The sequence below is a fragment of the Pipra filicauda genome, unplaced genomic scaffold, assembly GCF_003945595.2.
Source record: "Pipra filicauda isolate LSUMZ 115617 unplaced genomic scaffold, ASM394559v2 scaffold69_size3009148_pilon, whole genome shotgun sequence".
NCBI classification, from domain to species: Eukaryota; Metazoa; Chordata; class Aves; order Passeriformes; family Pipridae; genus Pipra; species Pipra filicauda.
The window spans coordinates 2,773,772-2,801,205 of NW_024104864.1; the positions used below are offsets into that span (position 1 = coordinate 2,773,772).

A 27,434-nucleotide genomic window follows, 5' to 3' on the forward strand; every position below is an offset into this window, starting at 1 on the left:
CGGGTCCGCCGCACTCCGTGTCGGTCACGCAGAGCCTGAACGTGGTTATCCGCCCCGTCCGGTTTTTCCCTTGGAGTCCATCCCAGTGGGTGCCGTAGCGGTGGGGACTGCGGAGCGCTTCCGTAATCCCACCTCCGCAGTGTGTCTGTTGGCTTTGGGGAAGCCGCTGCCCTTGCAATTAAGAGATGGTGTCGCTGGCCCACTTCCACCATACAACACAGCATGAAAGGGAACCTGAACAAGTCCCGTTTGAGCTTCTGCAGCCTGCTGGGGGAAATGAGGCTCCTGCAGCAGCCCCGCAAACAGCAACGTGCTTGCATTTTTTCCCCTCTGCAGATCTGGAGAAGCCTGATGGATCAAACGGGAAGATTCTTCAATTCAGGACACAAAAGGAGGCAGGAGCATATTGGAACAAGAAGTCTCTTCATAGGGCATTTGGTGTGGTGAGTAGGATGACAAGCGTGGGTTCACACACTGAAACACCTTTTCCTTTCGTAAGGTGATACAGGACATTCATAGAAGTTTTTAGTATCAGATCTGATAGATTAGTAGATACACAAGACAGATATGTTATAGATGACAGCATGGGAACCAAAATACCACGGCTACAAGGTGAACACATAATACAGGGTTGTGACTTGAGCCAGGTGATTTGCAGATGGGAGCAGACTAGCACTGGGCTCAGCAGAACTCAAGGTTTTTAAGATGAGCCTTCAGTCAAGCTGCGAAGGGACAAGTTATGGAAGAAGCTTCTGTAGCCTGGCAACCTTCCCACCGCAGTCCAAGGCCTGTTCCAATAACCATTGCAAATAACCAAAGACAGAGCTTATGGAGCTTATGGAAGTAGTGGCCACAGAGCCCTTGCCAGCTTGGTGCTTAGGGATTAAGAGATGACAAAGGGTACAAGGTACTTGCTCTGACACTCTTCCTGTTTCTGACATATTTTCAGCTAAGGATTTCCTACACCTACAGTTTACATATGTAATAACCCCTAGCTGCTCTCTTTCAGGTGTTTACTCAGTCCCCAGTTGAATCTGTGCACGTTTCCTGAATCCACACCACCTTCTGGCAATTCCCACGGGTCTGTCACCCTGCTTCTGAGAATGTGAACTTCAGCTGTTTGAATAGAGTTTGCCTTCACTTTTCCCAGGCTTAGACATAAAGAAAGTTCTTTCCATTCATTCCCTGCCACTTCCAACCAAGTGCTGTTGGAGACAGAGCAGCGTTGCTCTGTAGCAAGATACATCAAGTCAGCAGATGTAACTCCCCAATTACTCAGCAGCCAAATTAACAGCTAAGGGAGAAGAGGTAGGCAAATGCCTGATCATCCTACAGTTTTTTCCCAAGTCTTTGTGATGCTGGACTAGAGGGATGCCAGCTGTGACTCACTGTAACTTCTCCACTAAAGGAACCAGTAATAGTTATGGAAAACTAGAAGCTAGAGTTTTTAAAAACAGTTAAACACCTGAATTACTTTTGCAAATCCTAACTAAATTATAAACAAAAGGCCATTTGGCCATTAAATGTCATTAGTAGGGGTTTAAGTCATCATAAGTGTGAAACAGGAGACAAATCCCATTCTTAAGACAAGTTTTGATGCATTTCAACTAACATTTGGATCATTCACACTTAATCACAAATAAGTAGAGGGCAAGGGGGAAAGCAGTGAGCAGGAAGACATATTAGCAGGCACTCTTGGCACTAACTTGAAAATTTGGTTATCTAAGCTGGAGCATACTGGAATTGTCAAATAGGATGTGAGAACCTGGGGTTAACAGAGACTAAAAGGATGCTAGAAACCTGACCAAAAAATAGAGACCCAAGGGTTAAGTTCAGAGATGCAGGCTGGAACAGATGTCTGCAAGAAGTACGTCAGAAATGCTTAAGGGGGCATAGAAGAACTTCCACAGAGGAGCTCAGGGCTGGAGCAGCAGCAGGACCTTGGGAGCAGCTAGAAATACACAGCAAAGGTTGTAGGAAACACTGGGAACCCAACTGAATGAAAGCTGTCTTTATTCTGACTGCAATGCCACAAACCCACGCTCCACATGCTGAACCCTAGCGGTGCTTCCCGGTGCGATTGAAGCGCCTGTACAAGTACCGGATCCTCTTGTTCAGTTTGTGAAGGTCCTCTATAAACATCCGATCGCCCACCATCTGCTTCTTGCGGATGCACCTCTGCAGCTCGTTCCCCCGCCAGCCTCGCAGCCACGTGGGCCCCTTGATGAGACTCTTCGGGTGGATCTGGAAGCCGCCTGAGAACAGGAGGGGAGACAGAGGTGAAGCCAGGCTCTGGAGGAGGCTGTTCCTAGGGCGGCCGGCCCAAATCCTCCCCCCCCTCTGGCTGCTGGAGGAGGCGCCAGCCCGCAGGTGGGTCCAACCTCCCCCCCCTCCTGCGGGCGGGCTGTACGTCTTACCCAGGATCCCCACGTAGTCGTAGACCCCGAACAAGGCCCGTTTCTCCGTCCAGCGGTCCACCTGCTTGCGCTTCGGCGGCTCCTTGATGCGGATGGGCCGGGTGAGCCCTGCCAGGGGCGAGGAGAGGGGCACGGGGAGGCCGGGCCGCACGGGCGCCCAGCACGCCCCGCCGCCCTCGCTAATGCCCCGCTCGGCGCGTAGCAGCGGCGCGGCACGGCCCAGCACGGCCCGGCCCGCCGGCCGCAGCAGCAGCGCCGCCGCCGCTGCCGCCATCGGGGTGACCCCCGGTGCTCCGGGGGAAGGGACAGGACGAGAGGGAAGGACGGGAAGGGTCAGGAAGGGCCGGGCGGCGGTGCTGCCCCTTCCGCCGGGGAGCGCAGGGACGCGCCGGTGACGTCGAGCCAACGGCCGCGAGCGCAAGGGGGCCGGCGATTGGGCGCGACGCTGGCGCGCGGCGAGGGCGCCGGGCGGTGATAGGCCCGTGGAGGCGGCGGGGCGATCGCGGCCCGCGCGCGCTGTTTTGAGCTGTGGCGGCCATGGCGGACGCGGTGGCGGTTCCGCAGTTCCAGCTGCCCGTCTCCCCCGCCGACCTGCTGCGAGACGATGGCCGCGGGGACTACGTGGTGCAGGAGGTGCTGCCCATCCGCGAACTGCCACCCGCCCTCGCAGGTAACTTGTCCCCGCACCCCACCTCCCGACCTGGCCCGGTCCTGCCGCGGCTCACGACCGTGTCTCCCCCGCCCTTCCCCGTGTTTTCCCGCAGCCTTCCGGGCCGCCTTCCGTGCGCGGGGTGCGCTGGCCGTGCTGCAGCACTTCGACTCGGTGTACAGCGTGCTCCAGTGAGTACGGGGGGCAGCGGGCGGAGAGGGAGGCGGAGAGGCGGGCGCTCACCCCTTCGCCAGGCGCTGTTTGCCCGCTGCCCTCACGCACTGTGCTTGCCCCACAGCCACTTCCGAACCGTGGGCACCGCTGTCAAGGAGGACGCCCTGGAGCTGATGGTGAACGGTGGGTATCCGCTGTTTCTGGCCGAAGCAGGACTAAGGGAGAGGTTGCTCTCCCCTGGCAGCTCAATGATGATATAAAGGCTAATGTGACTCAGCCAGCTGGGCTGCACCCTCAACCCACTCCTATCATACGGGTCTGTAATCTTGGTGGACGATGCTGAGCTGTGCATGTTCGCTGTAAGGGCAGACCAACAGAAAATCCTTCAGCCCACATCCCTGGAAAATACATTTTCAGGATGCATCAGCTCAGAGTGAGTGTTTCTCTGAGCTGAAAAAGGGCTGCGGGGATAGGATAAGACAGCGTGTCCAAGGTTTGGGTTGCAAGGGGCAGCCCGTGTTACAGCTGGTGAGATGTGAGCACACATCTTTGGTAATCTGATGACTGCTCTAATCCTCCAAAAGAGAGAATGGCTGAGGGGCCCGGCAAGGAGTGCTCATGACTTTCTGCCTCTCTTCAGTGGTGTCCCATCATTCCAATGAACTTCCTGGCATCCTGAGTGACGCTGGGCTGAGCCATGCAGACCGTGCCACTCACCTCAATGCTCTTAAGATGAACTGCTACTTGCTGACTTCCCTGGTGGATGCCTTTGAAATGGAAACCCTCAAGAACAGTTTGTCAGAGGCGGATCCTGGTGGGAAGGTAGGTGAGGGGATTGGGAGAAAAACAAGATGATAAAAGTCAGAAAAATTTTTAAGCTTGATGAACATCTATGAGATGTTATAGCTGGGTTTATTTAAGCCTGATGCCAGCAAAAGCAGTGCATAAGGTGGAGGGCTGGTGTTTCTGTGAAACTGCATGTGGAAAACAAATGGACAGTCATGTCTAAACATCAGCAGGGACTGGGATGCTCAGGCCTTTTTGTTTTGCTCTTCATTGTCTGGCTGGTACTTAGTGTGCCAGTATTTTCTCATGAGTTTGTTTCTGTGGGAAAAGAGGAAGGCAGCGGATGCAGGTATGTCCTTAGACCACGGGAGACACCAGTGCTGGCCTCGGTCCAGGTGCCCATGGGTGCCAGCTGTGACCTGTGCTGGACAGTGGGGCAGCTTGAGCTCAGAGAGAAGAATTTGGGAAAGTCCAGTGTGACTCTGTGATGTCATGCATATCACTGTGCATTTCCTAATGCTGTAGAATTAACAGACATTTCGAGGGAAGAAGGTTGGTGATTTATTTTTTTTCTGTTATCAAGCTGCTGGTGTTATCATATTGTCTAATCTCCCTTCTAGAACAAGAAGAACCATGCCAAGACTTCTGGATCCTTCTGGGAAGAGGAGAGGGAGCCAGTCTTACAGCTGCTTACGCAGGTGCTGCAGCTGGATCTCCGTCAGCTTTGGGGTGGTTTATCGGTGGAAGAAGAGTTTGTCAGGTATGGGATGGAGCAGATGTAAAGGTGGGATGACTGACTGGTTCTCTGGAAGGGAGGGTTAAATGTTAAGTCGACCAATGAGGTGGCATTACAGTCATCTGGAGGGTGCAGATCATTGGGAAACTGAGGAAACCAGCTTGAGGCAAAATTAGTGTGTATAGGAACCACTTTGTTTCCTCAAAAATTCGGATGTTGCTTGCTAATTTTTAGAAGATATTGGAGAATCTGTTTGGTTTGATAGAAATGTTTGCCTAGTGTGGTGTGGTAGAATGATATTGGTTCTAGTTGTGATAGGTTTGCTGTCTGTCTTCTGTGGCTTTAGCTTAATGATGGGAAGCTGCTACCGTATCCTGGAGAATCCAAGTATCGGTCTTCAGAAGTATCGTGCCACACGGGAGGCTGTGACACATCTGCTTGCTGGAGCTCTGATTCACTGTCGTCAAATGTTCAGTGAGTTCCTGCTCTTCTGCCCTCTTCCTGAAGCCATTCCCAATCACTTTCCCTGACCTCTTTCTTCCTTGTCTCGTGTGAAAGGTGCCACGCTGAAGATCACGCAGATGCTGCAGCACTTTGAACATGTAGCCCCTGTGTTTGCACAGGCCGTGAGCCTCTGGGCTAAAGAGTATGGTCTGAAAAGCCTGGTGGGTGAATTGCTAAGGTGAGAAAAATACCTTGACACTTGTCCTTCTACCCCTAGCAACTTAAGGCATCCTATTCCTTTTTTCATCTTTCTTTGCAGGGAAATTGGACAGAAATGTCCACAGGATTTGGCTCGTGAGGCTTCTGGAGTCAAGGGTTATTCTACCTTTGTAACTGAACTGGCCGGAGAGATTCCAGTTCTGGTGCTATCCAACATGAGCGTTCTCCTGCACCACTTGGATGGGGAGGTATGTTTCTGCATTGTTACCTGTCCAGAGAAGTCAAGTGGTGGAGGTGCTGCTATCCAGTTTTTCTGTCTGAAAACAGAATCTCTTTCACAGAGCTCAAGTAGCCAAAACCTGCCCTTTGTAATAGGTTCTTCCCTTACCTAAATGCTACAAAGGAAACAGAAACCATGACATCTACTGCCTGGTAGTCATGGTTGGATGTCAGAGAAAGGGAGACTGCTTACTGGTCTGAGCTCCCAGCTGTTGTCTCTTGGTCTTCAGTACTTAACAAGTTTGTCACTGTGTTACCTTCTCTTAAGTGTTTCTTATGTCAGTTCTTCGCCTCTGTGGACCCAGCTGGATGGCAGGGTTGGATTAGAATCGTAGATTGGTTTGTGTTGAAAGGGACCGTAAAAGTCATCTAGTTCCAACCCTCCTGCCATGGGCAGGGACGTCTTCCACTAGACCAGGTTGCTCAAAGCTCCATCCAACCTGACCTCGAATGCTTCTGGGGACTGGGCATCCACAGCTTCTCTGGGCAATCTGTTCCAGTATTTCACCACCCTCACAGTAAAGAACTGCTTACCAATATCCAATCTAAACCTACTCTCTTTCAGTTTGGAGCCATTCCCCCTTGTCCTATCACTACTTGCCCTTGTAAAAAGTCCCTCTCCAGCTTTCTCGTAGTCCCTTTAGGAACTTGAAGGTGCTATAAGGTCTCCCTGGAACCTTCTCTTCTCCAGTCTGAACAACACCAACTCCCTTGGCCTGTCTGCATAGGAGAGGTTACTCTGTCTTGCAGGCACAGCTATGTTCAAGTTTAATATAATGTCCATAATAAAAAAACTCACTTAAGGCTGGAGCCTGGGACTTGGACGACCCAAACTCTGGGCCATCCCTTGCCATATCAAGTCATGTCTTTTGGCTGTTCCTGGTTCAACAGCTCTACTCTTTGCAGAGTTACATGATGCGAAATGCCATTCTGGCAGCTATGGCAGAAGCGCTGATGCAGGTGCTGAATGGTGACCAGCTGGAGGAAGCTGCCCGTGGCACTCGGGACGAGTTCCTGAGTATGCTGCAGGCCCACGTGTGTGACGTCCATAGCTTCGTGCGCAGCCGCGTGCTGCAGCTTTTCACTCGAATCGTTCAGTGCAAGGTAAGTCTGTGCTGGGGAAAAGGTGTTGCCTCAGTCATCCCTTCCCCTGTTGTGTTTTCTGAAGGAATTTCTGCCACTCTGCCTTTTGTTTGCAGAGACTAAAGTTTTAACAGAGAAAGGTATTGTCCCTGTGTACTCTGGTGTTTGCAGTTCCTTTTTTCCAAGAGACCAAACATCTAGGGGTGAGGGAACTGGGGGCAGAAATTAAATGGTGCTCTTCATTACTGGGACAAACTAGAAGAAAGAGCACAGCATGCAGCCTCTTTTTGGACACTAGTATGGGAGAACATCACCCTTGCTAGATATGCTAAGACTAGACTCAACAGGACCCTGTATAACCTAAGTCCTTGCTTTCAGTGGAGGCTGGACCAGAAGATACCAGAGATCCTTTCAGACCTAGACTTTTCTGTAAATCTATAATCTGTGCCATTTAATACATGAATACATCTTCAGTAAAATAACTTTTCCCAAGTCTCTAAGCCTCTGATAACTTTGTGCTCTCATTGTGTGCTAGGCCCTGCCTTTGACTCATTTCCAGTCTGTGGTATCACTGGCTGTTGGACGTCTCAATGACAAATCTGTCATAGTAGTTAAAAATGCAATCCAGCTCCTGGCCGCATTTTTGTCCAACAACCCCTTCTCCTGCAAGGTAATTATGATTAGTGTGATGGATATGCTGTATGTCTGTTTTGCAGGCCAAATATCTGCAGTGTGCTATAGCCTGGGGAGCAGCCTTTCTGTGTCTTGTGGGAGGGACAGCGTAGCTTTTTGACTATGCAGATGGGAGCTTTCTTGTTTTCCCAGGTTCAGATCTTGTGGTCTCAGGCTCTTCTCTCTCTTGGTGTAACTGGTAGCTTTACTGAAGGCCAGGAGGGATGTATTTGATCGAGGTGAAAACCTGCAGCAGTTTTATTTGAATCCACTGTGGGGTTTCTTTCCTTAGGATCAGAATTATTTTTTAGAATGGTCTGCACGGAGTTGCAGCTCTCTGTTTAGCCGCACCTCCTTCCAAGTTTCTGAGCCTTAGACTTGCAATTTGCAGCAGTTCCTGTTCTAGGATCGGGGCCAACGTCTGCTACTCCAGTTTCCCAAAACAGGGTTATCTATGGGGATTGACAACTAAAGCAGGGAGTGGAAGAGAAAGGAGAAGTCTGGCATTTCAGAAAAAAAAAGGATAAGTAACATATTTCTTCTTCTCTTCGTGGCATCTTCAGCTAAGCTGTGCTGACTTGGACAAGCCACTGAAGAAAGAAGTGCAGAAACTGCAAGAAATGAGGGACCGTGTCAGATCCACAGCAGGTAATTTCCTTTCTTCATCTTTTCCCTTTCCAGGGCAGTCCAGAATTTACTTTTCCTCATTTTAAATTTGCTCCCAGGTGGGATGGCTTTTGTCTCTGATCTTAGCTGTGTGAGATTGTGAGATCAGATAACTGGGATTAAACTCAGAACAGGTTTTCGTATAGTGGTGTTATAAAGGGATCATAGTGATGTTGATCTAGATCAACAGTCCATGTAACTAAATATCCTATTTTCAGGGTAAGAACTGAAAATACCTATGAACACCTTCCCAGGTTTCCGTTTTCAACCACCAAAGGACTGCTTGAGCTGTAATTTTGGTCTGATATTAATTTAAACGTGATTTGTAGGCAGCAGCAAGTCCAAGGCTAAACAAATGATGGCTTTTTTTTTTTTTTTACCCTCAGTGGTTTCTTTGTTGTGCCAGAGTTCTTGTCTTACTCTTACTGTAGTCTGGGTGGGGTCAGCAATGGAAATAGTGCCTGCTGAAGGAGGGAGTGGGGGAAGTAGAATTCCTAAGTTCCAGGTGAGTTTTTCTCCCTGTTTAAGGTGTCACCCGAGTCTTTGAGTTGTTCGTTCCTTCTGTTTTATAACTAGCTCCAGTGATCACCCCAGAGGAAGAGTGGGAAGCGATGCTGCCAGAAGTTAGGGCTGCCACACAGCAGCTCTTTCAACCACTGCAGGAAAGGGAAGAGGAGATGCTGGAAGTTGAGGAAACAGTGGAGAGTGCAGTGGAGCAAATCACTGGGCTGCTGAGGAAGCTGAATTACAAGTAAGAAGGCTCTGCGGTGTAAGAGTGTTTATTCCACCAGGGATGTTCTCTGTTCAAGAAAGGTTTGAGCTCCAGGGCGGAGGGATGATTTCCAGTAACATTACTCTGTAGGAAGAGATTGACATGGCCACCCAGCACAAGATGCTGGTAGGAGCTGCTTTCCCTGGTGTTCACGGCAAAGTTGGATGGTTTCCCTTGTGTTCTGCCCTGGTGGGTCGCTAATATTCTTCTCTTGGGCAATGTCATTGTCCAGGAGTGCAGCCTGCCTTACACAGAAGGCCCTGTGTCGCTTCCAGGGGAAGGAACCCTTCAGTAGCCTCATGGAGGAAAATGAGGAGGCAACAATCCTGGATGTTCTGAAGCGACTTTACACAGGTAACTATTTCAGATCATTTTGTCTGTTTCTTAAGTCCAAGATGATACCAGAACTAGACCAAAACCCTCTGGAATGCCTTGTCACTCCTTCTGACCTCTGGGGCTCATTCTATGTGTATTTGACAGCTTATGGAGTTGCACCGTCTGTGGATCATTTACTCATCTAGTTTTGTCTTGCTTGGTCTTACTTCGTTTCTGGTCAGAACAGTTCCATGTTCCCAGTAGAAGTGCATTTCTGATGCTTTACCTCATGTAATATCTGCTGAGGGGAGTGAAGCCATGTTACCCACTCACACCTTTCTGTCCTGTGTGAATTATTTAGGAGTTCTGCTTCCTGAACAGGTGGTGGCACATAACACTTAGCCTTGACCAAGTATCTGGTTCAAGCAAAGTCTTGTTTATCTGGGGCTTGAGTCTCTGGGTGTATTTGCAAGACTTCATGTGCTTTGTTTGGTATTTGTTTCAGCATAAGGTTACTTAGCCAATCCCCTTGACCACATTTCTATCAGAAGCCTACTGTCTAAAAATCTTCTTAACTTTGTCAACTTTCCACACTCGCACAAACTTTGCTAGTGAGTAGTAGTGTTTGCCTTCTCCCTACTCTGCCCTGTTTTTCTTTTAGTGCCTCATCTATCTTTGGGGAGCTGTCAAGTTCAGATTAACCCCTTCAGGATTTTAATGGAGTTTACACCAATTGGACTGGGCCTTTCTACATCCTTGTATTAAGCTGGCATGTCTGTGGAGCATCTCACTGTAGTACTGGAACTTGCCCTAGAGAATGCTGAGATTTTGTAGTCAGATCTGAAGGCAAAATTTGGACTTCTGTATCGTGGCTCGTGGAAGGTGTCACTATGTGGTGGGGAGAGAAGGGTTAAAATGTCCTGAACCCGTGCCTATTTCTCTTGTGTCTTCTATATTATTCACAAACAAGTGTGCTGTGCAGGTTCATGCCCAGGAGAGAACAGTGAGGATCCTCCAAATGACAACAGTAGTCATAAGACCAAAGAAGTTGTACAGGAAGAGCAGTCTCAAACAGAGCTGCTCAAACAGGAGACGTTGGTGCAATACCTGCAAGATGCTTACAACTTCTCAGTGAAAATCACAGAAGCTCTGAACCTGATCAGCAAGCTGATGTATGAAAACTCTGTCTCAGGTACATGAAATAACCATGGGGCATTTTTTTTCCTCATTCAGCATTTCCAGGTCTCTCCCCTTGCTGGAGAGATGTTGTAGTGATGGAGCTCCAGGAGAAGGGGAAAAGATTGGAGGAGCTGCTCTTTGCTGAGCAGGTGTCACAGGCACTTCCAGGATATTGGAAAAGCAGTCACTATCTAAATGAATGTCAGGAAGGGGCTGAATAGGGCATGAATGGGCTCTTTAGGAATCCATTTTTTAAATATCAAAGTTGGAAGTGTTTTTAAAATATTTTAAAAAATGTTTTTGAAAACATTTGAAATAAAATGGTTTTGAACCATTTTATTGGTCACCAGTCAGGTGACCAAAATGCCTTCACTTGTGGAAGCTATTCTGCCTCCTGTGGGGAAAGGATGTATGTTCATCGTCCTGGCTGAGGTTCTCCCAGAGTAAGCATGGCCAGTGAAACTGGGCTTTGTTACATGCTCAGTGCCCTGATAGAGCTTCAGGTGTTATGCTGGCCACAAGAGGGGAACTAAGCAGCTGATCTCATCCACCTCACCTTTCCTCAAACTTTATTTTATGGCTAAACATGAGCTGTGGCCTGGTTCTCTTCAGTGCTGTAGTGAAAGGTGTTTTGAGTTAATTCAGCTGTTCATATTTAAAATTAGAACTACTGTAACCATTTAGACTTTTTTTGAAATGTTTATCATGAATTGGCATTTCCAAGGGAGCTGAGGTACAGAGGGGCACAATTCCCTCTCCCATCCTCTCCAGCATGTCCACTTGCACAGATCTGGGATAAGATGGGTCTGGTGCAACAGCGCCCTGGCTTCATGGAAACACTTCTGAGGCTTCAACTGTGTTAAGAACTCACATGTTACTTGTGATAAGCATGTGGGCTTCTCCAGCAAGGTTTGATATCTAGCTATTTGCACACACAAAAATGAACTCCTGAGTTCAATGTCTTTACAGGTCATTTGAAGTTCAAGGTCAAGAGAGTGCCCCTATCTGACACTTTAAACACCTGGGTTTTGGTTGGGGTTTTTTTCTGGCTGTGCAGACTTTACTAACTTTCCATCTCCCTGTTGTCCTGTGATGCAGTGTCAGGAAGGCAGATTCAGTGTCTGGACAGTGGAGATGTTTTGAGACATTGTCTCCATTTGGAAAGAGTACACTGCTGGATGAGGGGCTGGTACTAAGGGATGTGTGTGCTCAGATTTAGCTTTTTGTAATTAAAGATTTAATATTTGAAGATTTAAATTTTTTTCTGTTGCAAACTTATACCTTCTGGTATGACTGGAGGCAGGGAAAGCATACCAGCTTTTCTCATAGATGTACTTAATTCAGATTTGGAAATTGGGGCTTATACTGGTAAAAACTCCTACTTAACCAGAGGTCAGACTATGAACTGTTTGTTGTACAGCTTCTCTGTACAGCTACCTTGGCTCTCTTGGGAATGCTGGCTTACTTAATGTTTTTTTTTGTCTTATGAGCAGGAGACTGGGCAGTATATTTCAGGAGTAGTCAAGCTGGAACCAAATGCGTTATTCCAGAGCCCATTTGTACATCAATAGCTTAGTTAATCTGGTTATAGTATTGCCCTGGGACTTATATTCAGCTGTTGTCTGCTGCGACCATGAGATTTTTTTTTTTCCTATGTCTGTGTACTAGTGATCCCATTCTGACTTGAGCCCTCTGCAGACATTAGCAGTGATCTTTAGATGCTTGTAGAGTTTGCTGTGAGAGCAGTACCCCTGTGAATTTGTTTGAATGGCCTCTCTAATGGGAATTGGGAAAGAACTGCACTAATGCAACTGTTCCCTCTGCAGTGGTGCAGGAAGCCATTGAGTTCTTTGTGACGGTCTCACAGTTTGGTGTGCCCCAGGCACTGCTTGGAGTCCGCAGGATGCTCCCTCTCATATGGTCAAAGGAGCCTGGCATTAAGGAGGCCGTGCTGAACGCCTACAGGCAACTCTATCTGAGCCCCAGCGAGGATTCCGAGAGGTATGGGCCTTTGTAAGCAGAAGGTGTTATGGGTTTGTTTCATTTTTTATTTCATCTTTCCACCCCCCCTTTCTGCTGTTAGGAATGGGGTGTGGACAGGAAGAGAACTAAAAGCTGCCATGCTTCATGCTGAGCTGAAACATAAGGTTATATAGCTGGGTATCCCAGCCTTCGTGCAGGACATACTGCTGAGCTTCTGCTCTTGGATTGTCATAGTGTTCGGGTATGGGAAATTCATGCAGCAAAACTCCAAGGGGTGTCAACTGTGCGTGTTTCTCTTGCCAGAAGGGTTCTTGCTTGGCAACAATTAACTAGTCTTTTTGAATGGATGTTTCAACCCTTTGGGAGTCAACTGCTGTGACAGAGTCATCCCGTGTCCAAGAATCTGGTACATTTCACCCTCTGTGGGCAAAGTTGTTGGCGGCCAGTGTCTGTTTCCCCATTTTGAGCTTCTTATAACTGTAGTTTGCTCATCCTCTTGGGATAATAAGAGGAATGGTATACAGTATTGTCTGAAATTGGAGCTATATTTGTTACCAGAGCTCAAGTTTTTTTGCTGGCAAGTCATGCATCCTGTGGCCTTATCTGAGTGTAGGCACTCTGCTTTTGATGTACACAATACATTCCTCAGGGTTTGCTGGGGGTCTTGCTGTCCTTGTTGTGTCTTCGGTTTTTCAGTAATACACCATTTCTTTATTCCTCACACTGTTGAAGGTTAGTTGTTATTATCATTTGGGTGCTTTCACACAGAATTCTATTTGTATTTCAGTCAAAATGATCTTAAATCTTTTTATAACAAATTTCTATGTGTGTTAGATGAGAGGATATTAAACGCTCTTTGTTGTTTATTCTTTTTGAGGATTTGGGGGTGGGAGCTGGGTACCACTTGCAGGCTTGTTTCTTTTGTACTGGAGAAGAGCTGTGTCTCTTCTCTGCTCTGGCACTTGCCCATTTTTTTAGCGCTTGCCCACTTGTAAATCCTGTTGGATACACATACAATAATTGTTAAGTGTGATCTCTGGTGAGATGCACCATACCTCACCCTCATTTGTACCTCAGGGCAATATAAAGCACCCACTGCTTCTTATTTCTTCTTGACAGTATTGCCTGGAGACAACTCCCCTGCAGTTTGAGCTCTGGCCTTAATTGTTCATAGAGAAATTTTCAGTGTCTTATGGTCTAGGGAATCGTACTTTGACTTGTGGTTGAGAGTAAACTGGGAAGTGGCTGCTGAGTGCCTCTGGCTGGGTCTTTGAGCACCAGGAGGAGCATGGACTTTTGAGCCCATGTCATGCTCATTGGCACTTGAGCTGGGTGGCTAGGAATACTCAAGCCTGTGGTGGGGAAAGTTTTCCTGTTCCCAAGGATTAACTCTGTTACCTAATAGATGTTCTCAGCTCTCTAATAGGATAGTAATTGTGACAGTAGCTTTTTCTTTACCTTTAATTTCTTTTGTTATTATTTTTCCCCTTTCAAAGGGCCAAGGCCCAGAGCCTGGTGCATTCTCTCTCTCTCATCATGGTGGATGCATCGCTAGGAACAATACAGTGCTTAGAAGAAATAGTGAGTATCTGCCTTGCCTGGGTTTGGATTTTCTTTGTGATTCTAGATGTCTTTTATGTTAAAATGGTAGTCACTGCAGTTACTGTCTTTGGTTTGAAGTCCATCCTCCTCTGCCTCTCCCTAGTTTTTTAATTGCATTTCTTTTCCAGATCTCAGAGTTTGTGCAGAAAGATGAAATAAAGCCTGCTGTGATCCAGCTGCTTTGGGAGCAGTTCACAGAAAAATCTCAGTGCTCGTCACTAGAACAACGTGCTGCTGTGATGCTGCTGGGGATGATGGCACGGTGAGCCTGGGGTCAGGTCGAATCCTGTGAGTGGGAGGATGTACAGGCAGTCGATTTTTATTGAAGAACTGTGGGTGCTGCATCAGCTGACTGTTTTGTTTTGTAACTTCAAAAACAGTAACCCTATCATGGGGTAATGAAGCCTGGTACTAAACATAGTTGTGCTGGGTCTCACCAGCACAGCCTCTGAATGAGTATGACATTATTTTCCTTGTGTTCTGAATGTCCATCCCTTCTCAGAGTTTACTGTGTCACAGCTCTGCAGCTTTGTCTGTGTTTGAATAAGAACAGTGAGAAGCTGCTGAGTAGAGATCTCTGGAGCTTATAGCATGAAGGGAAATAAATCTGTTTCACTTTCTGGGAGCAAAAAGAATGTATCTGCACTATAAGGTTTTCATTTCCTCAGTTTCCCAGCCCAGTAACCCTTTGGCATTCGATTTACCTGCTGATTGCTTCTCGCTGTCCCTACCTCAGTTCTTCATCAGTCAAAAATAGGCCTGCATAATGATGATCTTTGACAAGCAGAAAGGGGAATGGGTGGGTGTGGGGTTTGGGGGGGGTTTGGATGATGTTATTGTTTTATTTTGTTTCCCACAGTAGGGGAGGAAATGGCACGTGTCACCAATCCTGAGCTCTTGGGCTCTTTTCTAGTTTGCAACATTTTTCTTTGTCTTACCCTTATAAGTTTTGCTCTTTTCTGATAAAGAAGAAGAGTCAAAAATCTTCTTCCTTTGTAAAGACGCTCTGCCCAGTGTTGATCACTTTGGAGAACTACATCTCTTAGTAGAGTATGGATTACACTGGCTTTTGAGGAATATTGTTTGCTCTTCCTATAGCTATATCTTGATCCATTGGATGGGTTTTATTTTTTTCCAGAAGGCACAAAGGAGTATTTATCTTGGTTATCCACACTTCTGTAAACTTTCAGCAGCACCTCGTGTAATACCCCCATCCCTTCCATTCCACAGAGGGAAGCCAGAGATCATAGGTAGCAACCTGGACATCTTGATAACAGTAGGGTTGTCTGAGAAGGCGTGTGAAGACTATTGCCTGGCTCAAGAAGTATGCAATGTTATCTCCAAACTTGGTGGTGACCCTAAGGTGAGACTCTTGGTTTGTTCTTGAGGTCATCCAGAAACAAAGAAGGGGGGGAAATGGTTTGTATTGAGAGGAGAGAGAAGTAATTAAATTTTTACAGATTTTGAAATTAAGCAGGTTGAGACCATTCAGCAGCACTGTCTGGAAAGCTTAGCACACATCAGTGAGCATGTAATAAAAGAATTTTCATTAGGCAACAGGCTGAATTCAATTAGTAAAGAGTTCAGTGCACAAGAAAATATGTTTTCCTTTCAATTCTCTTCTTCAGACTCCCAATTCTAAACTGATTTGTGTTTTCTCAACCATGAAGCCCTTTCCTCTGCTAATGTTTTCTGGTGGTGTGATTCTTTTGCCCTCCCTATTAATTGATATTCAGGAGTTGTCAGCTGTACAGCAGAATATAAAACATGAAAGGTTTTCAAACCTGTCCATATTGTACTTAGAACAACATGATGATTGATGGCTTCTTTGCCTGGGAAACAATTTATAATTTTTTTTTTAATGCACTTGGGGAAAAAACCTCTCTTTGTTTTTTTTGACTCAAGCATTTGGGGCATTTTGGTTCAGGAGTTCTATCATAAAAGCAGCCCTCCTTCACACAGCACCGTCATTCTGTGTTTGCCCCTTCTGCTGGGGATGTTGCTGCAGGAACTTCGTGAATTAATGTGTATCACAACATTCTTAAATGTTCTGTAATTGGATGTAATTCAATTTTAAGTTGACTGAAGTCTGCAGCTAAGTTTGTATGTGAGAAGGGACAGAACTAAAAATACTTGACCGACTGTAGTAGCTCTTCCTCTCTCCCCCCCCCCACCCTCCTGACCAGAAATTCAGTACAGAGGACAGATTGTGGTGAATTGAGAATTTTTGTTTCCAGCTACTGAAAGCTGGTAAACCCTCTGTTTTGGTCATGTATATCTTCATCAGGCGGATACAGATGTGCTGGGACAGCTTGGCTACTGTCACAGTTGGTTTAGTAGTTCTCAAGGTTATCTTATGCCCAACCTAAAATGTGATGGGAGTGATACAGAGTATATGCAACAGCCTAATGTGAGATGGTCTTGGATCCAGACTTATCCTCTGTTATTTCTTCTGATGGTATTTTGGTTTTAAACAAAACCTTGTGGTTCTGGAGTACCCCTAGGCAAGGGTTTTCTCATTGGCTTACTGTTGATGACTCTGAAGATGCTCTAAAGGTTTCCTTCTTCATTTGTTGTGAAGAAAGAATCAATAATATCAGATTTTAAAAGAATCCTTTTGAGATTTGAAGAGTTATTTTGATTTAAGGTGAAATAGTGAAACTATCTGGGTTGGCCTGGGATCATCATTTGGCCAAGCTTTAAATCCACCCACTGCTGTCACCATGCCTTCAAAAGTGACAGTAATGTCCCTGCTGTATGTTCAGTTGCAGAGCAGTACTGGGTATCCCTGTCACGGGCCTAGCATGGGTTTGATTAGCATTGTGCACACAGCAAGATTAAGTACTGGGAAGGGCATGGGGGGAATCTCACATGCTGTTCTTACATGAGTAACTCATCTGTTCTCTCTGCAGCCAGCAAAGAAGAACAGTGCACCTTTTCGACTGCCACAGAATCACATGCTCTTTGGTTGCCTGAGTGAGACTGTGAGTAAAGGTGAGCTCAAGTTAGCAGTAGGTTTAGAGGAGATAAGGTTGGGCTGCCTATGTTGTCACTGGTATATGTGGTACATTGCTACCTCTTCTCTTCAGGCTTTGCCCAGCCAAGTACTCACTGGATCCCCTTCATGGATGCAGCAGTGATGCTCATCTACCAGCTGGCAGAAGGGCCAGAGGAGATATGTGCTCACATCCTGCAAGTGTGCAGTCAGCAAGCTCTGGAGAAGCTGCAGGAGGCTGATGAGCAGAACTCTGGTGAGAAAAAAAGCTGATGAAGGATATCTATAGTTTCCAGTGCTAAAATTGTGTGGCCTAGAGTAACTGCAGGAGAATAGAGCTGAGGGGCTAGTGGAGGTGCTGGCATGGAAGGGTGCAAGTGCTGTGAAGGAGTCTGTGGAGCGTGGAGATGGGCTATACAGTGAGACTTGGCAGTAACTAATGGGAAAGAGATCTAGATAAACACTGAACTGTAGTAATTTTTCTCCTTCAGATCCAGGGAATTCTCCCAGCAGAGACTCTGGTGGTGCTGCCAGTCTCCCCACGTTCATGTTGATGCACCTGGTGTCCCTCGTGGGACAAGTGGCACTGCAGCAGGTAGCACATTTGGAAGTGTCAGTGAGTGCAGAGATACGCAGACGCCGCATCCTCAAAGAGGAGAAGACCAAGAAGCATTCTGACAGCAGCAAAAAGAAGCGGAGATCCCAGGTGAGAACCAAGGGTTTTTTCCTATGAGCAGCTCTTGTAGTGTCCCAGCTACAGCTGACTTCTGGAGAATGCACTACTAAGGTTGCACAAGGTCCAAGGTAATGTGTGCTTTGGGAGTAGAAACAAACAGATGTTGGTCAGGATTGACAGGGAGAGCTGAAGTCCTTGAGTGACCCTATTCAGTAAAACTCTCACATTGGTCTTGGGTTTTGGAGAGGCAGAGGGGAGGGAATGAAGAGTGAAGTCCTGGCCGTACTTATCTTCCTGTTTTAGGTAAACATTTCCTTTTCACTCATCACCTCTTTTTTTACCAGTGCAGTCTTTTGCAATTGCTGCTGGTGGTGAAGAACACCCATTTGTTCCCTGGGTTCTGGAACCCTGATCCAGAAACTTGAGAGTCTAGTCCTCTCTTAGGTGTAATGATGAAGGCTTAACAGGAGCCTTCTTAACGGGATCTATGTGATGGAAATGCCCTGTTTGGTTAGGTCTACCTTGGAACATTTTCCGGAGTGTAATGAGGCTGACTTTCTTGGGTAAGAATAGAGAAAAATGTTGTATGTCCCTAGGTATCCAGTCTCTATTAGATGCTTCCTGCTATGCCCAGAGAACTCTGTAGTTCATTTCCTCATCCACCTGCTTATCCGTGTCACTACCATTTTCCACACAGGAGGAGGTTACTATGAGATTTTCCAAGAAGCGGCAATTGGATACAGATTTGGTCCCCACTGCAACACCCATGTCTCTCTTCTTCCCTTATGTTACTTTTGCCTTGCTATTATAAGGTTTCCCATAATCTTGCTCATGAGACCAGCAATTTAAAGGCTGCTTGCATTTAGGAGTTGAATGTCCCTCAAGTTGTACAGGACTCCCACATTGATGCCAGATGTGTCCTAAGTCTGTCTCATCTTAGTAGCATTGGTAGCTTAAGCTTTCTTTACATTCTGGACTCCTCAGTAAAAGAAAGACATGGAGCTCCTGGAGCAGGTCCAGCAGTGGGCAGCAAAGATGATTAAGGACCTGGAGCATCTCTCTTAGGAGGGAAGGCTGAGGGAGCTGGGCCTCTTCAGCCTCAAGACTGAGAGGGGACCTTATCCATGTGTATAAGTGTCTGAGGCGAGGGTGTCAAGAGGATGGAGCCAAACTCTTCTTGGTGGTGCCAACCACTAGGAAGAGAGGCAATAGGCAGGAACTGATACGCAGGAAGTTCCATCTAAACATGCGGAAGAACTTTACTGTGTGGGTGACTGAGCATTGGTACAGTTTGCCCAGAGAGGTTGTGGAGTCTCCCTCACTGGAGACATTCCAGAACCGTCTGGCTGCAATCCTGTGCGATGTGCTCTAGGATGATCCTGCTTGAGCAGGGAGGTTGGACCAGATGACCCACTGTGGTCCCTTTCAACCTCACTATGTGATTCTGTGGTTAGTGTTCTGTGGCATGTGGGCTGGCAAATCCTGGACTATCCTTCACAACTTCATTGAGTTCTTGGGTTATAAAATCTCCATCAGTCTGTTGTTCTCCATTCTAGTTGTGCGGCTGGTAATATGCATATACCTCACACTTCAGAGAAGAGAACTTTGTGAAGGAAGAGGTTATTGTTGCCTGACATCTTTTTTACAGTCTTCCTTTCTGCACAGGCCACAGGAAACGAGACCACTATGGAGGAGGAGCTGGGCCTTGTGACAGCCACGGCTGATGACACTGAGGCTGAGTTCATCCACAGTATTTGTGAGACAGAACTTTTAGATGGTAAGTGTGGCTGCCACCAAGGAGCACTAGCTCTGTCTACCTGTGTGAAAGAACAGGTATGGTGGGTATCCTGAAGGAGGAAGGCTGTTTTCTTCAGAAGGGAACAGTCATTTTGGCCTGGTGTCAGTTTCCATGTGGCTGGTTTTTTGCTCTGCCTCTCTGGAGGTGGTTGTTTGTGGCGAAAGTGAGTCAACCAGTTCCTGTAGTTTGCAGCAGTTCTGGGATAAATTGAGTAATTGTTTATAAAGCAGGATACACAAACAGTGCTCTTATACTCACTGTCTTTAACCCCACTCTCTAGGGAAGCACCTGTTCTCTGCCTTTGTTCCACTGGTGCTCAAGATCTGCAACAACCCTGGACTCTACAGCGATTCAGCACTGTCAGCTGCTGCAGCCCTAACTCTTGGCAAACTCTGCATGATCAGGTACCACTGAGCCATGCCAGAGTTCTTTTCCCAGCTTTCCTAGTATTAAGCATAAGCAAATGTTGTAACTCCTTTTCCAAAGAAAGAACAAACACAGAAGAGTGTTCATAAATTACTTTTTTCTTTAACTGTTTTTTCTTCTCTGCTCTGTGAGAGATGGAATTTTGGTATCTATCCCTTCTTTCCTGTACCCTGTCTTGTCAGCTCTGAGTTCTGTGACTCTCACTTGCGTCTGCTGTTCACGATGATGGAGAAGTCCCCCCTGCCTGGTGTGAGATCCAACCTCATTATTGCAGCAGGAGATCTGGCCATCCACTTCCCCAACCTGGTGGAGCCATGGACATCACATCTCTATGCCAGGTAATGCTACACTCATCGTTGGGAGAGGACAGGTGATGAAAACTCTGTGGAAGGGTTACACTGGACCTCCAGAAGGCGAGAATGACCCAGGAAACCAAATTTGAAGATAGTGCAGGAAGACAACAGGCCTGGCTATGGAATAGGCTGTCAGGAGCATCAGTAACTTAGAGACCCTCACTCCGCTGCTTCCCGCAGTAACTCTTTGTTTCTGTCAGGTTGCAGGACCCCTGCCCAAGTGTGAGGCAGACAGCTGGACTCGTGATGACTCACCTCATCCTCAAAGACATGGTGAAGGTGAAGGGCCAAGTGAGCGAAATGGCAGCTCTGCTGATAGACCCAGACGAGGCAGTCGTGGGAGTGGCTCAGAACTTTTTTGGCGAACTCTCCAACAAGGCAAGTGGATGATCAGGGACCTTATTTCACAAGAGCAGGGAAGGGCTGTTGGAGGCTGGATCAATGAATGACCCGGGTCCTGGAGAGGTGTGTTAGTGGTGTAGAGCAGCTGTCTGTCCCTCTGTGTTGCCCAAATAAGAGTAGCTAAAAGAAACTTTGCAATACAAGTTTTGCCTGATGTTGCTAAAAATTTGATCTCATCCATTCACACTGGAAAGCAGGCTCCAAAACAGTGTCTTGTCCCTTTGCTTTCTTGTGTATGCATACAACAGGGTTTGGAGCAGTTTTCTGCAGCTTACCTTTAGGCCTTACAGCAGAGTTCCCTGACCTTATGGCTCAGGCACCTTCTCTGAAACCTTTCCAAGTTGTTCTTGGCTGTGTGACATTGAGATACTTAAACTGAAGCAGTTTTAGCCCAAACAGGTAAGAACAGTACAGGTTACCCCCTGTTCATTCAAAGTGTAGCCTCACATGGGCCCTTCAGAGTTTGACATTTACTGCCTGAGAGACTGCAGTGACACTGGGGCTTTTCTGTCTTCGTTTGCTCCATTAAAGCAGAGCCAGCCACCTGACTGTGCTGACTTGCTATCTCTTCAGTGTGTATGACAAAACTATGTAGAAGCAGTGGGAAAGTGAATATGGACTGGACCTTTTCAGGCAAGATGGGAAGCAGTTCCTTGAGCTTCAGCTCAAGCTGTTTCTTTTATCAGGAAGCTTTTTTCATTGGGTTCTGACAAGGTTGGAAAGCAAAGAAACTGCATCCAAGTCTGCCAAAGAGCAGAGCTGGGTTGCAGTTACAGCTTGTTGGTTGGCTGGTTTTTTTCCCCCTTAGCTTCAGTCAAGTATTCTGGAAAGGTTTGGCTGACTGTGTACAGCTCGTTTCAAAAAGCTGGTGTTTTCTGACAGTAGATTTGGGATGGGGAAAAAGGAAGTAATTTTAAATGAGCAGCTTAATTGGCTTTACTCAAGTTATCCTTTATAATTCTGTATCTCATATAGAAACTTGTGTTCTGCACAGGGTAATGCCATCTATAACCTGCTTCCAGACATAATCAGTCATCTCTCCAATCCTGACTGCGCCATAGAGGAGGAATCCTTCCACACTATTATGAGGTATTTTGCAGTTAAATAAATCTCTTAGGACCAGGACTATGTTTATGCAAAGAGAGTGCCAGATCCAGGGAAGAAAAACTACAGTGACATATGCAAAGTGCTATTTCAGTTGTTCTCCTTGATCTGACTTTTTCAGTCTGTATTTGAAATGGATTCATGCTGAGGGGAATTGATTTTAAAGCCACATAGTTGGGGGTGAGAGGAGACTCTACAAAGAGTTACCACTAACTCAAAATTACTTTCCCTCTAGAAAAGGAAAATAGTTGATTTTATACATTGGAATATGGATATGCAACACTGGGAGAACACAACAGGTTTTGAAGACTACTGCATTTGTCATGTTGGTGGCCTAATGGATTTTTGTAAGCAGTTTTAGTAAAGCTGTAGTTATAGTAACTATAACTACAGGTTTGGGTCTGGGGTGGTTTTTTTGGTGCTTTGTGTTTTGTTGTGTTTTTTTTTTTAAGAAAGCCTTACTGTATAGTATAGAGACATTGGAATATTTCAATCTGAGGTTATTGGTTGCTCATAGATAACACAAATAATGTCTTTATTAGTAAAGTACACATATTTACCACTCATGTCTGAAACTTAACCACGTGGCGGGTTTTCTGAGTTGCTTGAATCCCTATGGATTACAGAGGGGAGTATTGGACAAAAGTATTGCTATTGCTGAAGAGAAGAACAATAAAATCTCCCGTGATTTTTCAACTAGCCTTTCTATCTGTGAGAATCCAGTGGATTTAGGAAGAGGGATGGGATTTTGGACAGGTAGGAACTGCAAGACACAGAAAAGCCTATTACTGAGGCTGAAATTGAGACTGAAAATAATTTATGGCAGCAAAAGTAGATGGATATTTTGCTTCAGCTTTCATTAAGGACGGTAATGTGAAATACTGCATGTGGCTCCTGACAGCACTTGTAGAAGTGGAAGTTAATGTCTGAAGTCGAAGCAAAGCATCATAGAGAGACAAGAGGCAGCATGCAGAAAAATCCCAAGTAATTTTGGAATTTTCAGTACCATTTTTAATAAATTTCAAACTGGAGGTGTTACCACAGACTTAGAGAATAATACGTGTAGCACTCACATTAAAGTGTGATTAGTGGGGTTAAGAAAACTATAGATGGACTTCTCTGACTTCCAGCAACATACAGGGAGAGACTGTATCTGGCAAATGAGAGAAAAGGCAGTATTGATTTAACAAAGTAGACAGGTATCAAATTAGCCTAAATGATTTTCAAGAAGACCTGATCATCACTTATCACACCACATGATATCCTTTAAATGGGGAAAAAAGGGAATAGTAGTTGAAACTGAACTATTTCCCCATGTAGCACTATATGAAATCCTTCCAAAGTGAAGAGGATCTGGTTTAACTTGGAAACTGTGGTGGACAAAAGCACAAGCTAGGAATGAAGCAGTGCCTTATACTCCAGGGATACTTGCCAAACCAGAGAATAGGGACATGTAAAAAAGATAGGGGGAGTGGGGGAACTGTCAGCATTAAAGGACTAACTTGAAGAGTGAGAGAGTTACAGCAGTAATAACTGAGATGAAAACTAGCATAATAAGCATGAAGTTGAATGTTTAAATGTTGTTTAACGTCTTCTGTAAAGCTATGGCTCAAGTTAGAGATACATTCCAATTCCTGCTTTAGCAGTCAAGTTTTTTTCTGGTATAGGGAAGCATTGGTAGTGCTGGTCAGACCTTGCCTGGAGTACTACCACAGTTCTGGTCACTTAAGTTAATGATGAATTGATGCTGGAACAACTGCAAAGGGAGGACTCTTGAGAATGCTGTCTGTGTTCTGTATCTTGGAAAAATAGCTTGGTGTGAATGCTGAAGACATAACAAAGACTGAACACGGAGGTGCTTTAGAGCAATTATATCAAGGCCAGTGGCAACCTGACTGAGCTTAAGTTAACAGAAATGTTGGTACAAGAAAAATGGAGGACAGTAGGACCTTCTTAATAAATAGAAGTTATTCAGTGATTTCTATGAGGACATAGTGCAAAATGCACAAGTACTTAACTGTGTGAAATTCCAGATCTCTCTATTCCTCAAGAAACTAAGAAAAAATGGGATTACGTTAGCATTTAACTTCTGTTAGGCTTTGTTCCCATTTTAGTGCCAAGTAATGCTCACTTTTGCATTGATCCAAAATACAACACGCTTTCAGCAAATTAATAATGAAAAAGTCACAAGAATGGTGTTGAAGGGGGGAAAAAATACTGCATGCCACACTGCTACTCTCAAGGTCTGCTTCTCAAACATACTAGTCTGTCAGTGCAACTTGTGAAGTGAGGAGATCATCTGAAAGTGTTGCCTGCTCTTAAAACTGGACAGAAGGAAGTCAGCACTGCTGCCTTTTCAGCACCCCTCCTACCTGAAATGAGGTCTCCTCTCTGGGCTCTCAACTTTGCTTTTTTTTTTTCCCTTGCAGACATCTCTTCTCATATATTACAAAAGACAAACAGACAGAGAGCTTGGTGGAGAAACTTTGTCAGCGATTCCGGACTGCCAGGTTGGGTTGTAATCTTAATTTTCCTGACAAGCACTTTTGTTTCTTAGGAATTGTTAGAGGAAACAAGCTTGTATAGTTGTTATATTGTTGTACAGTGATAGTTGTTACAGGTTCCCATCATAATCTTCATGTAGCAAAGTGACAAATGCTGACATAACCTGGATTAGGTCCCAGGGTTTTTTTTAACTACCTTCCTCCTAAAAATACATGAATAAATGTGTATAAATTAAGGCAGTGATTGGCCCCTCTTCCCTCCTTTCTTAAGGAAAAAAGTTTTGTGACAGTTTAGATCTGCATTACAGCTGAGCAAGGGGACATCCCACATGCGGGTTTTACGTATCTTTGTGGTCCTTCTCCACAGGCTATTCCCTTGTAGCTCAGCTGGGAAATCAGTGTGTTCAACTAAGAAGTTGGGATCTCCCCAGCAGTCATCTCAGCTATGACAGCTGATAAAGGCCTGTCCTTGTTCTATGTGCATGGGCTGCTCAGTACTAACTCTATGCCTGGGACTCTGTTTTGGGTGGGTTTTTTTAATTATGTTATTCAAGGGCTTCACTTAGGCTTTTGCTCTGCTCTATCTGGAAGACATGTATGCATTGCTCCTTGTGCTGATTACAGAGTATATAGTGCAGGGCCTACCCCATGAATCTGGGATATCATTTTGCTTTGTAGGTTTTAGAGTTTTTTGCTTCTTTTTGCCTGTTCCCCAAGCTGTAACCCAGGTGTACACTTTTTTTTTTTTCCCAAGAAGAAAGGTAACAAATTTATCTGCCTCCCTGTTATGTACTTCCAATGATATCTTCATTTTAACTTCCACTGGCTTTGGTGCACCCTGCTTCCTCCATTCCTGTGGTTTTCCTTTCCCATTGTTGTGGCTTTGCCCTTGAGGTTTAAGCTGTGTCTGCTTATCTTGGCCATTTGTACACAGTGCCTGGGCATGTGACCTGCTCAGCTGCTTCAGGGAGTTGCATATTTCCCAAAATATTTGGATTTTGTTTCCTGAATTGGAGTGGAGAGTGGTCCCTCTCTCCCAGGTTGCCTCCCAGGAACACTGGTGAGCTCTTCACACAACATTGTAAATAACCATCTTTGTGTGAGTTGTGTCTAGCCTTTAGTAAAATGTCCTGATATTTCTGTACCACAAAGATGATCAGCCTGATGAACACTAATGGTAATGCCAAAGCAAGGCTCTCTCTCCACGTTAAAACAGGAGCTTATCAGAGAAGATTTTGCCCCTACTATCACCCTCCTCAGCATTTCTGGAGTTCCAAATGTAGCAACTTGCCAAGTATCATACAGACTTTAAAGATGTAAATACCTGGATGCTGCAGCTTTATTCTGCATCTGTTTAGGTTTTAGCAGAGCATTCTTACAGAGCAGATGCAGACAGACTTCAGGCCCTCTGCTTAGTATATATTAATAATAGGGGCTTTGGCCTCAGTTTTTTCCCCTCCCATTCCATCACGGTGAGCTACATTAATAGTTTGTGCATTTATTTTTCTTTCCCTTTGTTTTTTTTCCCTATAACTTTTGCTGGAATTTGAATGTAGTCCTTTGATACAGCAGTTGTTATTTGTTGACTTCATAACTTAATGAATATGACCTTCTTTATGTCCTTTTCTGGCCAGCAAAGAGAGGGAGAGAGAACATCAAATACAGCTTCTGCTTGAGATCATCTCAAACATGCAAAAATGAGCAGCCAGGGGTTTTTTATTATTTATAATAAGGCCCTTCAAGAGGAGTCCTGACCTCTCTGAGTCATCTTTTCTTCCTAGTCAGCAATAACTTCTCATACTTTCTAAACAAGTGACTGTGTTCTTCAGCAGTGGAGCCTTCATGTTTTTCTGACAGACACTAAATCAGTGTCTTTGGCATACAGTGGTGGTTGTGTGTGGTATGGCACAGCACCTTGTCACTGACCTGTAACAGAACAACCTGAATCTCACATTCTGCGAGGCAGAAGCACCTGCAGGAAATGCTGTAGCTCTAGGTGAGATGTGCTCACCCTCACAACCCGCTTTTTGTAAGAGCTAATGGCAATCTTTGTCTTTCTCAGAACGGAGCGTCAATACCGGGATCTGTCCCACTGCCTTACTCTGCTTCCAGTCTCGGAACGGGGCCTTCACAAGCTGCAGGACAACTTTGACTGCTTTGCAGATAAGCTCCAAGATCCAGCTGTCTACAGTTGTTTCCAAACTGTGCTTGCTCGATTCCGCAGAGCAGGTGTCAAACCTGAGGCTAAAGTAAGGATATGGGACAAGTGTCCAGGCCAGAAAAGCGATTGCTTTTTACATATATTGATTGGAAAACCCTGCAGCTTTCCATTTTAAACAGACTACTACTCATCCCTAACAATTTACCAATTTATTTATTTAACTTGATGGCAATTCTGGTATGGATGTAATATTTATCTCCCTTCACCTTCTCTTTTTCCCCCCCTGCACTGTTTTACATCTCCATCAGGCTCTAGCTGAAGAGCTGGAGCAGAAGCTGTCTGCCTCCCATAACCGAGGGCTGGATTCAACAGAGACGTGCCAGGAAGGCAGTCAAATTCCAGTGTCAGTGCCAGCCAAGCAGAAAACAATAAGAAGTATGTTCTTTTTGTGAGGCTGCAGCCTTCCCTGTGATCCTGCAGTCCAGCAGAGACACCTAGGGGTTTTCCCTTACCCTTCCAGAGAGAATGGCTGCTACCTTTCTCTTTTTTTCCCCTTTTTCTTGACAGGTTCGTGCCGCCAGCCCCTGAGCCCAGTCAACAGGGATGATGAAGATTTTGTCACACCCCAGCCTTGTACCCTCCGAAACCAGAAGCGTGCCCAAAAGCGCCGTCCACGCAAAAAAGCTGTGATCACCTTCTCCAGTGACGAGGAGAACAGCTCTGAGGATGGTAAGGCATCCTGCATGTGCCCTTGAAAGGTGAAAGGGGAGAAGAACTAGAGGTTTGGCCCAACAGGGATGTTCCTTTGGTAGTGGGATTCAGAGCACTGTGGAGGTTGCCTGGAGATTTCTCTGTTCAAGGCAGTGGAGTGCTGGTTATTGACACATTTTACTCTCTTTAGAGCTATTGGCAGAATTAAGAGAGGAAGAAACCCCCACCAAAACAACTCCCATCACCAGATCTTCAGCTCGCCGGCTGCGCTGAGGGAACCATCTGCCACTGTCTTTAACTAAAAATAAAACTCATCCCTTGCAGCAGT

The 27,434-nt window shown here is 45.8% G+C and overlaps 2 protein-coding genes and 1 non-coding gene across 5 annotated transcripts; 2 read left to right on the forward strand and 1 right to left on the reverse strand.

The window, feature by feature from the left end:
- Window positions 1–1,996: 1,996 nt before the first annotated feature.
- On the reverse strand, window positions 1,997–2,796 carry MRPL51 (mitochondrial ribosomal protein L51). Its single transcript, XM_027730406.2, has 2 exons — window positions 2,418–2,796; window positions 1,997–2,255 (listed from the first exon to the last, which is right to left on the reverse strand). The coding sequence occupies exons 1-2, from the start codon at window positions 2,689–2,691 to the stop codon at window positions 2,059–2,061; spliced, it is 471 nt and encodes a 156-aa protein (XP_027586207.1). The 5' UTR covers window positions 2,692–2,796; the 3' UTR covers window positions 1,997–2,058.
- NCAPD2 (non-SMC condensin I complex subunit D2) lies at window positions 2,462–27,434 on the forward strand. 3 transcript variants are annotated; one of them, XM_027730387.2, is made up of 31 exons: window positions 2,464–3,087; window positions 3,182–3,257; window positions 3,365–3,423; window positions 3,881–4,062; window positions 4,647–4,786; window positions 5,109–5,236; window positions 5,321–5,444; window positions 5,526–5,673; window positions 6,611–6,808; window positions 7,323–7,457; window positions 8,023–8,107; window positions 8,699–8,876; window positions 9,130–9,251; window positions 10,195–10,404; window positions 12,218–12,392; window positions 13,871–13,955; window positions 14,105–14,238; window positions 15,207–15,339; window positions 16,889–16,970; window positions 17,066–17,227; window positions 17,463–17,677; window positions 19,313–19,424; window positions 19,726–19,849; window positions 20,054–20,209; window positions 20,425–20,602; window positions 21,621–21,715; window positions 24,160–24,240; window positions 26,297–26,483; window positions 26,704–26,830; window positions 26,963–27,124; window positions 27,297–27,434. In XM_027730387.2, the coding sequence occupies exons 1-31, from the start codon at window positions 2,955–2,957 to the stop codon at window positions 27,377–27,379; spliced, it is 4,209 nt and encodes a 1,402-aa protein (XP_027586188.2). In that variant the 5' UTR covers window positions 2,464–2,954; the 3' UTR covers window positions 27,380–27,434. The 3 variants fall into 3 exon arrangements, with proteins under 3 accessions (XP_039244839.1, XP_027586188.2, XP_027586189.2); XM_027730388.2 differs by having other exon boundaries at window positions 8,702–8,876; XM_039388905.1 differs by lacking the exons at window positions 26,704–26,830; window positions 26,963–27,124; window positions 27,297–27,434 and having other exon boundaries at window positions 2,462–3,087; window positions 24,602–26,388.
- LOC113992795 lies at window positions 3,484–3,806 on the forward strand. Its single transcript, XR_003542357.1, has one exon. It is a non-coding gene; the product is annotated as a small nucleolar RNA U85 (small nucleolar RNA).

What these genes read in the sequence shown, in the direction of transcription:
- MRPL51 (XM_027730406.2), bottom strand. Translation starts at nt 2,691, where the DNA reads ATGGCGGCAGCGGCGGCGGCGCTGCTGCTGCGGCCGGCGGGCCGGGCC. An exon ending in CGACTACGTGGGGATCCTGG is followed by an intron (nt 2,256 to 2,417) that starts GTAAGACGTACA and finishes TCCTGTTCTCAG; the next exon opens with GCGGCTTCCAGATCCACCCG.
- NCAPD2 (XM_027730387.2), top strand. Translation starts at nt 2,955, where the DNA reads ATGGCGGACGCGGTGGCGGTTCCGCAGTTCCAGCTGCCCGTCTCCCCC. An exon ending in TGCACCACTTGGATGGGGAG is followed by an intron (nt 5,674 to 6,610) that starts GTATGTTTCTGC and finishes TACTCTTTGCAG; the next exon opens with AGTTACATGATGCGAAATGC. An exon ending in CTCGAATCGTTCAGTGCAAG is followed by an intron (nt 6,809 to 7,322) that starts GTAAGTCTGTGC and finishes ATTGTGTGCTAG; the next exon opens with GCCCTGCCTTTGACTCATTT.